General features: G+C 35.2%; 1 protein-coding gene across 1 annotated transcript in view; it reads left to right on the top strand.

Annotated features, from left to right (window-relative positions):
- ITFG1 (integrin alpha FG-GAP repeat containing 1) overlaps window positions 1-12,625 on the top strand; it is an 84,459-nt gene extending 71,834 nt beyond the window's left edge. The window contains exons 15-18 of the mRNA XM_014942422.1: window positions 6,252-6,376; window positions 7,262-7,344; window positions 8,985-9,102; window positions 12,386-12,625. Coding sequence (XP_014797908.1) covers window positions 6,252-6,376; window positions 7,262-7,344; window positions 8,985-9,102; window positions 12,386-12,445 — 386 coding nt within the window. The 3' untranslated portion in view covers window positions 12,446-12,625. The remainder of the gene's footprint in view (window positions 1-6,251; window positions 6,377-7,261; window positions 7,345-8,984; window positions 9,103-12,385) is intronic.
- The last annotated feature ends 1,227 nt before the right edge of the window (window positions 12,626-13,852 follow it).

Below are 13,852 nucleotides of genomic sequence, written 5' to 3'. Positions count from 1 at the left end.
GTGGAATGACCTTTCATATGCTGTTAAGTCGTGCCCTTCTGTTTTTTTGAAATCTGCTTACTCTTCCCTGTTGTTGCATTGGGTTCTCATGCTGTTTAACTAAATTGGATTGTGAGGTGAACACATATGTCTGGCAGCTATTCTAGTAATGAATTGAAACATAAACATTGCAATATGTACCAGAAAAATGCAAAATAAGCTTAATTTCAATAGCCATTTGACATTGCAGGATTTATTATGTGGAATTTACTATGCAGGAAGAAGAGTGTATTCATGGAACAAGGAGTTGTCATTTAATAATTTAATCAATAGCTGGATTCTGCTAAGAGGGATTTTTGGGTTACCGTAGGGGGGGATACCCTGCTCTTCTGTTTTTCTGTATAACTCTCTTGTTTAGAAAACTTACTGGAACTTGTAATGTTTCATGCAGTATTAGCAAACTTCAAATATTTAGGCATTACAAATCAGACAACTTTCCCCTGCACAAAGGGTTGCAGTTTCAGCACTACCATCATTTTATTGTTTGTTTGGGTGTTTTTAAGAGTTTTTAAAGAGTTTCTAGTTGTACTTCTATAATTTTATGGTGTAAAGTTATTCTTAATGAAAACACATTCTCATATAAATGCATCAGATTTGGAGTTTGGGCTTTCAGAAGTATCACAGGTGTTAATAGCACTGCAAGTAATAGGTATCAGAAGTTGCAAGTGTGCATTTTCAATCCACTTTCCCCAATTATTTCTGGAACTCCAGTAAAAGATATTGCAGAAAATGTTAAGGGGTGAAATTGTGTACTGTGTTAATCTAGAATTTCTCATTGCATGGATTAATGAAAAGAAGCAAACAGCAAAGTCAGAAGAGGGAGACATTGCTTAGCCCTTAGAAAGCAGAAGTTGCCATTGCATAATTTTAAGCAGAAAAAGAGCTCTTCCTCCACTATATTTTTTTTTCCCAACCAGTGACCTACAACTCCAAAGGCAATAATAAGGGAACTGAAATAAAGCTTTCAACTAAAGCCAAGGAAATAAAATTCTCCAACTTTCTAAAAAGCTTTCAAGTTTGGAGTAGTTGGTTTTCGGAGGGTTTTTTTTTTTTTGAAAGCTGCTTTGTAAATTCTATTGCATATCACATAGGTATTTCACTACTATCATTTCTATTTTGCCTTTCTTTTGCAGTAAGTGGTTCTGGCAGATTTTCAAGCGAAATAAGGAGCTGCCAGCTTCAAAAGATGGGGAAACACTTTGGTGTGCGATGTAACACAATGCTGATAGTCACTGTAATGTAACCACCACCATGGTGTTTCAGCTCTGCAGCTCAAGTGATGCACATTCACTGGGAAGTTTTACCTAACTATTCAACTGGCTGTTCCATGCTGTGCAGCAATTCGTAAAACTTCTGCATTTGGAATAACTTCCAGTTTTTCTAGGCTGCGTATGTGTATCTAATCCATAAGAAAGCAGTCATTCATATGTATTGCCCTCAGTGTTAAAGCAGATGATGGTACAGAAGAATTTAGATGCAAGTCTGAGGCTACAAGTTACAACTCAGTATGTTTCACACAATAAACTGTGTTTTTTTACCAGAAAAACCACCTATATTGTCAACAGCTACTAAGAATGTATGGCTAAAACAAAGCAACTCCTTTTTACATTTTCTACCGCTTAGATTTTGTGGGTTTTTTGCCAAGTTGATTCACGCTTCACAAATATCTTCAGTTACTGTTTTGATGAATGTATTAAAGCTTCTGATAAATGCATCATTTTACAAATTAGAAGAAAATATAGCAACTGGAAGAAATAATGACATAACATTTTTATTTATGAAAATACATTTAGCTATTCAGTCCTCTAATGTATTGAATTTGGGAGACTTTTGAAAGCCAAAATAATACTATTTTGAATTAATCTGAATGGCTTTAATGGACTACTTAAAAGCAAATGATATTTTGTCAAGAAAAGCATAATAAAAAAATTCTAAAGAATGACAATTCAGGAGGCCACAGGTTTGAAGTCAGAGTTTCTGTTAGTCTTTTAACTCTGTGTAGTGATCTTTTATGTTCTGCTCTATTATTGCACAAAATAAGCTTATTTAAACTGACTGGACAATATCAGTTTTGTGAATCTGTTTACGTAGGTTCAACTAGTCTGTTCATAAATCCAGTATTGTACATTATCAGTTCTGTTTGAAGAAACAATAGCAAGCATTGCTTCTACATGTAAATGCAGTCACCTTCCTGAAGTTAAATTGGCTTCATTTAAGCACTGTTGCTGCTTAGGTCTAGTCACCCTGAAATAAGCCCTTGAGGACATTGCAATTTAACCCAGGGCATATTGGCTTACTGAAACTCTTAAGCTTTCAGTAAGTTTACATCCATGTAATGGAAACAGAAGAGAAATGCTTTAATTTAGATATAAAAGAACAAGTACTGTAAGTGTCAGAGACAACACATCATTCTGTTTTTCAGACAAGACTTTCAAAAGGTTAATGATATGTATTGCTTCAAATTTTATATGCCAGACTTCAAAAATAAGGAGATTGGTTCATAGATGTTCAAAATGATTTCTGAATATCAAACTCCGCGAGATTTTGTAAGGTTTGGCTGCCCAACATCATTAGCTATTTTGTAAAAACTTGGTCTCTGTCAGGCTGAAACCAGTGAAAACCATGTCTTAAAACGCTGAGGTTTTTTACCTTGCCCAAGGTTTTTGAAGCAAACTTAGTGAGTTATGTTTTAAAACAAGAATTTAAACACCAACGCTTATATCATAGCTCATGATATCAGAGTTCTTCCAAACAACTTTTTTGAGACAAGAAATATAAGGTAAAAGACATAGTGTTGCATAGTCTTTAAAGTAGTATTAGAAAGTAGTAATGTACAGCATGGACAGGAGAAGGTTTTTTTTAATTGTTGTTTATAGTAACAGTTCTACTGATGAAGCAAAACAAGCTATGAAGCAACAGCCACTTTCTCCATCTTGCTTGCATAGGCTTTCAAAAGCTTAAAGAACAGTTCTAGTATAAGAAATAAGTCCCACCTTTCTGCTTGAAGATGGAATGGTATTTTCAAGTCTGCTTGCAACAAGTAGAAAACTGTTTACAATAGTATTACCACTGAGCAAATAAGTAGAATTACTATTGAAATTACATTTTAAATACTTTCATAAGTAAATTAATTACCAGTGACAGAGAACTTCAGAAATGACAATAAACTGTTAACAGCACTCTCTGTAATTTCTCTTTTTTAACTTTAATCTTTGTTCAAGTTCTTTATGTTTCTCAGATGAACACTTGTCATTCTTAATTACTTGTTTGCAATTCTAAGTGGAACATTCGAGTAACCATCAAACTCGTACAGAAATTAGGATAGATATAACTGGAATAAATCAAAGAATAGTCTCAAAGATCTCCTGTTTGTAGTCAGCTTTAAAGTAAACTAGAACCTTCTATATGCTCTCATTCCCACTCCTGCTTAGCTCATATCTCTCAATTTTAAAGGCAAATAAAGAAAAGGTATGTGCACGCTTTCTGCCTGCTATGTAGAAGAAAACATTCCTTTCTGACCTTTGCAAATGATCTATTTACATCCTGAATCATAAGATTTCATTATCCTTATCTTAGTAGGCATAAGAACCAGTGTTAGTAGCCATGAAATTATTCAATGCTTTTAAGAATTCTAGCTGCAGTATCTGACTCTCTAACCTCTTCAAGGCTGACTGCACACAGTGTATGACATTTTCTTTTATTTCCTTTAATTTAGTTGACATTCATTTCACTTGTATGATGAAAGAAAAAAGGAAGATCTCGGTTGCAGTCTCCTCATAATCCTAAATATTTCACTCAAAAGTCATTCTAAAAGCTTTTCAATGTTAAATATTTCAGCAGCACCTTGTTCTTTTGGGAAAAGTCCTTCAGAATTCAGTGACAGTGAAGTAGTTTCTTAAAAAAAATGCTTTATTATGTTATAGCATGATAGTAATACATACCTTGTTTGGTTTTATAACTAAGTCAAATTTAATAAGCCTGCCTTTGTTTCTTGCTACTTTTATATTGGTAACCGGTGCTTTCAGAGATGATGTGCTTACTCTGATTTTAATTACTCAAATTTTAGATTTGGAACTTGAGACCTAGAGATTGAACACTTTGGCCAAGATCATGTAAGGGAAGTCAGTGGTAAAGTGGGGACAGACTTAAATCCTATACTGTTATTGCAACTTATTAGAAAAATCCGATTCTTAGAGAAAAGCTTCTCAGCTAATTCTGTCTGCCACAGATTCCGTAATGTAGGAATTCACCTAATGATGTACACAGTACACCTTACCCTCACAACAGAGGGCTGAAAGTACAAATCCTATTTAAATATTTCTATGTCTACTTGCTTATTACATGGTTCTGCATGGGGAAGAAGTAAGTCTAAAATATGCCTAATCTTCAGGAAAAATGTTGTTGTTTCTTTCTGCTAATAGCGTTTTAGCTTAATTAAAAGGTAACTGCATCGAGCTGATTTTTCAGATCTCATCTAAGTGTATTTAGTTGACATTTATCTTTCCTTTTTAAATAAAATTATTATAGTTCTAAAGCTACAATAAACCAGAATATTTACCCCATGATTAAACAGGCTTGTTACAAAACATGCCTGGTAGCATATGGCAAACTTCTTCCTAAAAAGCTGGTGGAAGGCGGGGAGATTCAGAAAAATAGAACCATGAAGTAATTATTATATTGAATAGGTGTTCAAAATTATTATTATCCAATATACAAAGTAGTTTGTCCTCCATAAGAGGGATACAAAAGCTGGAGAGCTGCTTCTGAAAGTAGGTGTCATACCTTGGTAGTCCCTTGGGATAAGAGCTTTTATAATACTCTTGTACGGTCACTTTCCAGAGACTTCCCCCTGGGTTTGCTGCTGATCTATAATGGCAAATGCATGTTTGCTCTTAGCAGGCTTCCTCCAGGAGCTAAGAATGGAAGTTTGTTTATGGTTTTTTTCCTTGAAAGGATGTTTGGCTTTGCCAAAGAAGTTGTGGTGGTTGTTGTTTGGGAGCTTTTCCCCCAGCTCTGTTCACCACAACTGTGCAAGATGTGGTGCAGCCAGCACAGCCAACAGCAGCTGTCTGAAGCAAAATAGTAACTTTTAGAACCGAGCCTTGGAAGAAAGTGTGGGGAGGTAGAAAAGAGTTGGCTGTAAATTCATTACAAAATGTGAATTCATGTTCTTTAATTCACATTCTGTTACGTTCTGTCGCTTGACTTGTATTATACAATTTCAGGCATCATCTGTCAGATGTTAAAGCAGAGAAAAATCTGACACTTAAAAAATACTGACTGTATATCATATCTCTGCAAAAAGCTGCTTCTATTGATGACATAAACCTACTTGTGGTTGTCAAGTATCCCTTGAACTCATTTCTATTAATCTGGTGAGAAGCGGAATTCACTGCATTACTTAGGAGGTGCTGGTATCATTCCTGCTGTGTAACCAGGTCACTCACTAAGAGGCTTTCTAGAGAATGAACAAAGAATCTACATAGGATCGGAATCAGTTTGCCAGATATTAAAAGATTACAAGTTTTTTATTTAAATGGAATAATCAGATAGTTTTGAAATGGGATGTCAGTGAACCTGTTGATAGCTGCAACACTTGTCTGTTTCCCTACTGACTTTTCAAGAAACAAAGAATGTTATTTTTCCCCTACAGTCTCTTTAATTATTTATAATTACGTGCTCTCGCTAGGGCCTGACTTACAATCACTGTAATCCTGTTTTCATTGAATCAATTTATTATTTGAGATTTTGTTCATGAGAATTTACTAAGCACATTTTGTGATGTAAGAAAAACCGGTACTTACCGATTACCACTAATAAGAATTAAAGTGAACCTTCACATGTTGAGTCTGAGCTTGTAAATCAATGGGGCAAAATTCTTGGCACTACTTATATCAATGTAAATGCAGATAGCTGATTTCTTCTCAACTTGCAATAAATAGTAGAGATTCGGTTTAACATAGAAATAGTGCTCAAAATAGTCATCTGACGTAGAAATCTAAAGCATTTCAGCTGTTCTCCAAGTGAATGCCCATGAGTAGTTTGGAAATGTGGGATTGAGCCCTTAAGAAATAATCATGTCATTGGTTAAAGCTTTTTAAACGCTTTTATTACTGACTCTGAAATGTGTATTTGTGTAGAAATTTGGTGGGTTTGGAGTTGCAGTTTTTTCCAAAATACTTACTGGGGCTTCTTTTCTAATTTTCTTTCAGCTGGACAGCTTAGCCAGTCAGCACACTTTGCTCTCCAGTTGCCATACAATGTGCTAGGCTTGGGCCGTAGCGCTAATTTCCTCGACCATTTGTATGTTGGCATTCCTCGTCCTTTAGGAGAAAAGGTTAGTTGAGATTTAATACTGCCAAGCTAATATTTGTGGTGTTACCTTTCCTAATAGGGTTTGGATGGAAATACTGCTAGGGACACTTTTTTTATTTTTTCAGAAGCAAGAATATCAAGGAAATAAGTTTGAATACAGAAAAGTGTGCCAAAAAGAACCTTGCATGCCTGTTTTTTGGGGGGTGTGTAAGCTCTGAAGCTAACACTGAGTCCAAAAGATGACTGAAGTTGTTTATAAATGTTAGCACAGGTATATAGTGCTTGTTTAGATGGGAAATGCGTTAGATCTGATGGTCCAATTCTTACACTCTCAGCTGTAAGACTCCTGGGGTTGGTCTGGCCAGTCTGTAAGCTCATATAATCCTTTCTGCCTCAGTGGTAAAACCATGGTCAGTACGATGGGAGGTGGAGATTGCCGTGGTTATTTAATCCTCCAGTGAAACATAAAAGTAGGGTCCTGACCATTTTCAGTCTTTAAAGACCTGATGGTACTACTTTAAAAATGTGAGGTATTCCCAGTAGCGTACTGGCCAAATTCTGATTTGGAGAATAGCTTCGCCTGCCTCCTTTGTAGAATTGGTTCTTTTCTTCTTTCCCTATTATGTTGTTGCTTTGTAATTTTTAAGCAGATGCTGTGTTTCATGTCAGCAGTAGTTATTTTGCTTTTTACATTTTTGGTTGTGGTTTTTTTTAAAACCACTTTGGAGCTTTCAGAATAAAAGCTTTACACAACCGTAAGGGAGTAATCACTTATATTTAAAATAAAAAGAAAAGTAAGTAGGGGTTGGGGTTTTTTTCTCCTCTTGTATATTGCAACAGAGAATTTCTTTGCTTTGAAGAATGTTGGTTTGTTAGTAATTGACGTGGCCTTTGTTTTTAATTTCAGTCCGTAAGGAAACAAGAATGGACAGCCATCATACCAAACTCCCAGCTTATAGTCATCCCCTATCCTCATAATGTTCCTCGAAGGTAACTTCATCATTTTGATTTGCACTTCATAAAATTACATTAATTCAGAGTTTAAAGTGGGCATTATGTGTAGGTTTTAAAATAGTCACCTGTATAGAAAGTAAATATAAGAACACTGGCGGGAAGGTGTGTCAGTTCTTTCGATGTAGTTGCCTCTGTGATTAGGGAGAATACTTCTCAAGTATTTACACAGACTCTTAGATAGTGCCCATAAACAATCAAAATCTATTACCAGCTCATACAAACAATCAAAATGTATCACCAGCTCAACTCCTGTAAATAATAACATATTTGCTAGATTTGCCAACATTCTTTTTGACAAATTGCAGGCATGGTAATGATTGAAGCAAGCATTTTTGTTTCACCAAACATGCAATTTCTGTCTAGTTGCCTATAAAAGCTTTATTTCAGCCCTTCTGAAGGCAGTAGCTGTTGCCACAGGTATGAATGTTTTTCTTTAAGTAAAGGTGAATGGGTTGGTTACATGAGAGCTTGAACACTGAATTCACTTTGCAATTAAAATGTTTATCCCAGAAAGACAGCATGTTTCTCTTTGTTATTAGAGAAGACATTAGTCACATATTCCAGCTGCTTTTTGCCGCTTGATCTACTAGTGAGGTCAGTTGCATTTATCATGCAGAAATGATTCTGACATCAGTTTCAGCAGTTAATTTTACTATAGGACAAATAACAGTTGAGAAGTGATGTGCCACTTGAGTTGCTAATTAACAACCACAGGAATAACATCTGCCAGATGAAGAAAATATAGTTATAGACTTGAGGTGTTTAAAAGTATGTTATGCAAAAAAACATTTGTCGTATTCTTAACCTGTTTTTGCCTTTCTCTAAAGTAAGTTTATGGACACTGTAGAATAGCAGAGGATAGAATGCCTAGAAGAAATTGGATTTCATAATAAACATTTATTAATTTTTTTTTTAACATGGATATGTTGTTTCCTGAGAGGCCTAAATTATGCCTCAGCCTAGAGCCTCCTGCTGACAGCATTCCCATGATAGGAAGCTTGGGGTACAAAAAGGGTGTTAACTGAGCCTCAGGACCGCACAACAATCAAGACCTGTCTTCAAGAACCCTTAAAGAGCTTTATTTTGTTGCTCCAGCATTCTCCTCCATAATGAACTGGTTCTGTTGCCTACAACTGCAGTTGTCCCGGGGTAAACTTCAGACAGAGAGATGCCTAACCAGCTGCACCCCGTGAGCCTGCCCAAGAGGAGCTTCTCTCAGGGAGGAAACAGTCTGTCTTACAGGCTTATTTCTCCGGCTCCCCAAGTCCCAGGCAGTTTTGTGGAAGGTTTGACTACAGGTTTTACTCTGTCCTGGGCAGAGGTGGGAGATAAATCTCCTAATGAGCAAGAAGTCAATCCCTGAGGATATCCACAGCATTCCTGGAAAGTTAAACAGAAACTACACATGGCATTACCTGAAAATAATTATATTAAGCCATATATTTCCAAGTAAACACCATGAAGCTTCAGGTTCTAAGTATAGCCAGTAGCTTCTGTAAACCAAGTTGTTACCTGTCGTACACTAGCAGGTTCTTTTCATCTTGATAAGTTAAATCTGTTTTCTGCTTCCTAATAAAGGGTAGTAATGTTTCCTTGGATTTTCTTCTTTTGTGTAGCTGGAGTGCCAAGCTGTATCTGACCCCAAGTAACATTGTGCTGCTAACAGCTATAGCCTTAATTGGTGTCTGCGTTTTCATCCTGGCAATAATTGGCATATTACACTGGCAAGAAAAGGTAAGCTTAATTATCTAGATTCTTTTCTATATTTTCCATACTATTTAACATTTCCTAATATTTTACAGTCTGGTATGTTGGTTTTTTTGAGTAGTTTTCGACAGTAAAATTTCTGACACAAACTGCATTAATTCCCAAAAGGTGTTTATTATTAATTCAGTATTTACTGCAAGCTTAAAAATTGCATTGTTTTTATTTAAGCTTTAAGAGACTTAAAAAGGGAAATGAAGAGCAACGTGGATAAGCTTTTTTCATTAAGCTGTTATTCCCAACTAAATGAGACAGTTTTATTTCATAGCTAAGCTTTCTATTTTGCAGAGTTTTAAGGAGTACTATTTTGGAAGATGGAACATAAACTCAGTTTACTTATCTTGAGTTCTGCTGGTAATCTAAAAATAAGGAAAACGTCTCTTTTTCTGTATCTGTCTTTGCTGATTGCACTGACATTAGCATTCAAGACTGTATACAGAGTCAATCGTCTGCATATTGGCTGCGTTGCTCTGTGTGTCTGAATTATACATGCAGAGTATAGAAATCCATTGATTTGAAGAAGCATTTTGAAAGGGGCCTTTCATGTCACAAAAGAAATGCGTTCCCATTTTTCTTAACTATGCTCAGTTCACAATCATATCCAACTGGCAGGATTGCCAATAAATGCTACTACATACCCAAACCATAATCTTAGCTGTCAAATAAAATTACTGCACATTCTGACATGGTAGAACTGTTTGTTATTTTGTGCTTGTGGAAATAAAATGACCTTGTTAAACATTCAGATAGGCTTTGCACATGCTTCATATTTAAGTAAAACACAAAAGCAAGGAAACACAACGTACATGATGACTTGTCCTTAGCATCAAGAAAGCATTGCTACCTGGGAGCTAGGACTATGCACTGGCTGGGTTTAATTCTGTCTCCAACGCATCTTAAGCAACGAGAGTAGCAGAAAAAATACTTGGACTTTGAGCTGGGGAGGGATTAACTATGTAATTCCATCTGGAGAAATGGAGATTTAATGTCAACATTTAAAAGAATTCTTCATATAATAATCCATGTATTGTAATGTAAGGAAACAGCCCAGAGTGAGTGCTTTTTGAGCCCTTTTAAACCCCATTAGGTATATGTGAATGAAGTGGTTTATTGGTTATATTATAAACTCATTTCCAACAGCTGCATCTTGCTCAAAATAAGCACAAATATTTGGATAAATTGTATGTATTTTCAGATTACTGTATAAACCCTTTTAATTCCTATAATTTTCCAAGGCTCTCCTATTGATTTTTACCTCCCCGATGCTTAGAAGAAATGGTTGAGGTACAGAAGAAATAAGCATCTTGACCAAAGCTGCATTGTGACTGGGAGTTAAACTCCAAAGTTCCTTGGTTTTAAGCTTGTTCTTGGTTTACTGTCCCTTTCAGTAATCCTCTCATAAAAATAATGTTCTACCTAAATGCTATTTTCCCTTGCAGGTCTTTGGAATACCTATAGCAAAGAAAGAAAGGGGAAATGTACTGGCAGTTACAGTCTCTTCCCCCAGAGGATATAACTGTCTATAAACTGCAGTGGTTTATTCAGCAGTTAAAATAAACCATGTACTTTGACTTTTGCAAATAAGTAGTAGTAGGAGCCCTTTGTGGACAATAGTTCATACACACTCATCTACCAGCCAAGTATTGTATTGTTTAAATAACTGTAGGATTTAGGGAAAGTATGTTGTTCTGTCACGTTGTAGAAAATCTTGGTCTGGTGCGGGGAAAAAAAAAAGCTTTAAAATCTGTTACTATTTTTTATTTTTGATACATCAAATGAAAGAGAAATTGCTACATTAGCTAAGGACCTTGATTTTCCTGTACGGTGATTCTTTGTAACTTGCTTTGTGGTCTTGAGGCTAGTCATGTGAACACTACACTGATGATAATACTGTGAGAGAAGTTTTGATGGATTCATCAGAGTATCAGTTACTGTCAAATTTGAAGTAGTAATTTTTTCAGGAAGCATACAAGAAATGGAGTGAAAATTGCTTTCTAAGTGAGAGTATAAAATTTTGTGCAATGTGACAAGCATTTCAATGTAGGAAAGAGCGTGCCACTCCCTTCTTCCCACCCCATTTTTGACATTCAGAGTACTACTGACATTGATAAAGTTTCTGCCAAAAAGCCAGACTGATGTATCTTAAACTTCACTGACAGGTTCTGCTGCTGCCACAAAATGCAGTAAAATCCATAATTAATCCAATGGAGTTGCTATCATACATAAACACTGTGTGATGAGGAAATGTTTGGCCTCGAACCAAAGCAGATGACAAACTTTCATGGCAGAACACATGCACTGATTTCTACCAAAATTGTCCTGTATATTTATCAACTGAGATACAAATCTGAATGCCCACACAACAGCATACTGTAAAGGCTTTTCTTCATTTTACTCATTTAAAAAAAAAAAAAAATTAGGTATAAGCAAGCTAAAAAGCATTTAAATCTGTTTTGCTACATTTTCTTATGCTAGGATTTACACATACTGTCTGTCATGACAAAAACACTTTTCTAGAAAAGTTCACACTACACGTTCAGAAATCCTTTAAGTGCTTTCATACTCTGTTGCTGCTTTAGAACACAAGAGGAGGCTTGTAGGAGAAGATATGTTTTTATACATTAAATGGATTATAGGGACAATTTAAATTGGCTTCTTTTTCCCAAGCACCACCCAAACTACTTTTTCAGCAGATCAATGTGTGTTCTGCATAAATAAGTAGGGAAGTGCATCCTACCTCACATTTCTGTAATACAAACAAAAACATGGAACATTTGTCACCTGCTTGGTGCTGTTAATTGTTGGTTGAACTGCCATCTTTGTCTAAATTTGTATTTAACAGACACTTTAAAAAAGACTCTCATTTTAAGTGTAGCACAGATGACATTTACAGTTAATCCAGAGTAATTTCATCTCATATTTATAGTACAGACTAAATAAATGCATATTAAGAAACGTTCTTCATTTTTTAAATATTCCTTTTAAAAAAACGTTATTAGAAATAATAGAAAATAATGGGTCATAAATACTAAAACAGCTGAGCATTAACAGCAGAAGCCAATTTTGAGTAGATTATTGCTATTTCAAACTAACATCATTTAAAAGCTAATTATTGGGGCTTTTACTAAGCTTTTTGCCTTTTGTCAAATGAGTGACTTGGAAAAAATCAACCATTCTGTGATATTTGACAACTCATTTCTGTAATAGTATTGCTCTGGATCCCACAAAGTGTTTTTTTATTATTATTTTTCAGAAAGCAGATGACAGAGAGAAGCGACAGGAGGCTCATCGGTTCCATTTTGATGCTATGTGACATGCCTTAATATTTATGAAGGAGCTACTACTCATTTGCTGAATTGAAATACTAAATTCTGATTTGTAAAATTATTACCGTGAAAATACTGCTGGTGTGCTATTTGTAAATGTTGCATTATTTGGTATTTATTTGGAAAATATTAAAAGGAGACCTGAATGTCTCACAAGGCCTTTCAGTCAACAGATTGTATATAACTGCATTTGGTCTTTATTTAACAGAACTGTAAATTTATTTTTCTTAGTAAAGGGATCATATTGCATGTAGTATTGTTTACGTATCACCAGTTCTTTAGTAATATTTGATAGAAAGAAAGCTGTGTAAATAAAATTCAGCGTTTCAGCGAGCAGAAGACTTTGTACCACGTGAATTTGTCTTGTCATTTATACATTCCTGCAAAATAACCTGCATTTCTGAAAGTTAAGCTTGAGCAATTTTTCAGATTACTTGATCATTAATTATTTTGATTGTACTAAACGGTGCTCAACCTAAAGTATTCTGTATTTTTCTTTGTTTAAATCTGTATGTGCAATAGTTACAGAATTTAAGAATTGGATAAGTAAAAGAAACCTGCAATGTTAATGCTAGTTCAGTAGCTCATCATGGGATAGATGCAGTATTTATGTGTGTTAGTTCTAGTGAGAAGACAACGCATTAAAAAATTAGAATCATAAAAATTTATCAGCATTACATAAACTGCTTTTATAATTAAACTACAACAACATTCATTTTAGAAAGGCCTAAAGTCATTATGAAAGTAACTTTTTTTTTGTTTACTTATAAGAACAGTATGGGGTTTTTTTGTTTGGTTTTCTTTTTAAAGAAGTTAAAAGAACCACTTTGGAGTGGAAGGACAATGAGGATTGACTCAACATTTATTGCTAAGGGATGAGATATACAAAGATTAATTACGAATTGAATAGGGCACTTGGAATAAGCCAGGTACATTATCTATGAACATGTCTATGCCCAGATTTCATAAGGCTGTAATAATTACGTAAGACGAGTAGCTCAACTTTATATATTTTAAATGGTGATAGAGTTACAATTTCTCAGTGCACTTTGGATCCTGACAGTCTCTAAAAATAATCATGCTTTTATTAAATAGTTATCCCTTAGTGATATGAGTTTACATGATTAATTGTGCATTTAAATCTGTCAGTTTGTATTCCTAATAAATACTGTTTGATAAAGTAGAACACACTTTCTCAACAAAGTGTTGGTCTTAGAGGCAATCACCGCCGCAGTAGGTATCTCCTCTGCTCTGGCACTTGCCCTGTAGCCTGCTGTCCTGGAACACCACTTGTACTTGTCAATACAGGAACAGAAAGGAGAGAGCAAGTACAAAGCTGAACTGATTGTGCCCACCCTGAATCACAATTTGTTACCATGGCAGTGCTGAGCAGT

Source organism: Calidris pugnax, unplaced genomic scaffold (assembly GCF_001431845.1).
Source record: "Calidris pugnax isolate Ruff unplaced genomic scaffold, ASM143184v1 scaffold28, whole genome shotgun sequence".
In the NCBI taxonomy this organism is placed as follows: domain Eukaryota; kingdom Metazoa; phylum Chordata; class Aves; order Charadriiformes; family Scolopacidae; genus Calidris; species Calidris pugnax.
Note: the sequence above shows the minus strand (reverse complement) of the source record. Positions and strands in the feature narration are given on the sequence as shown.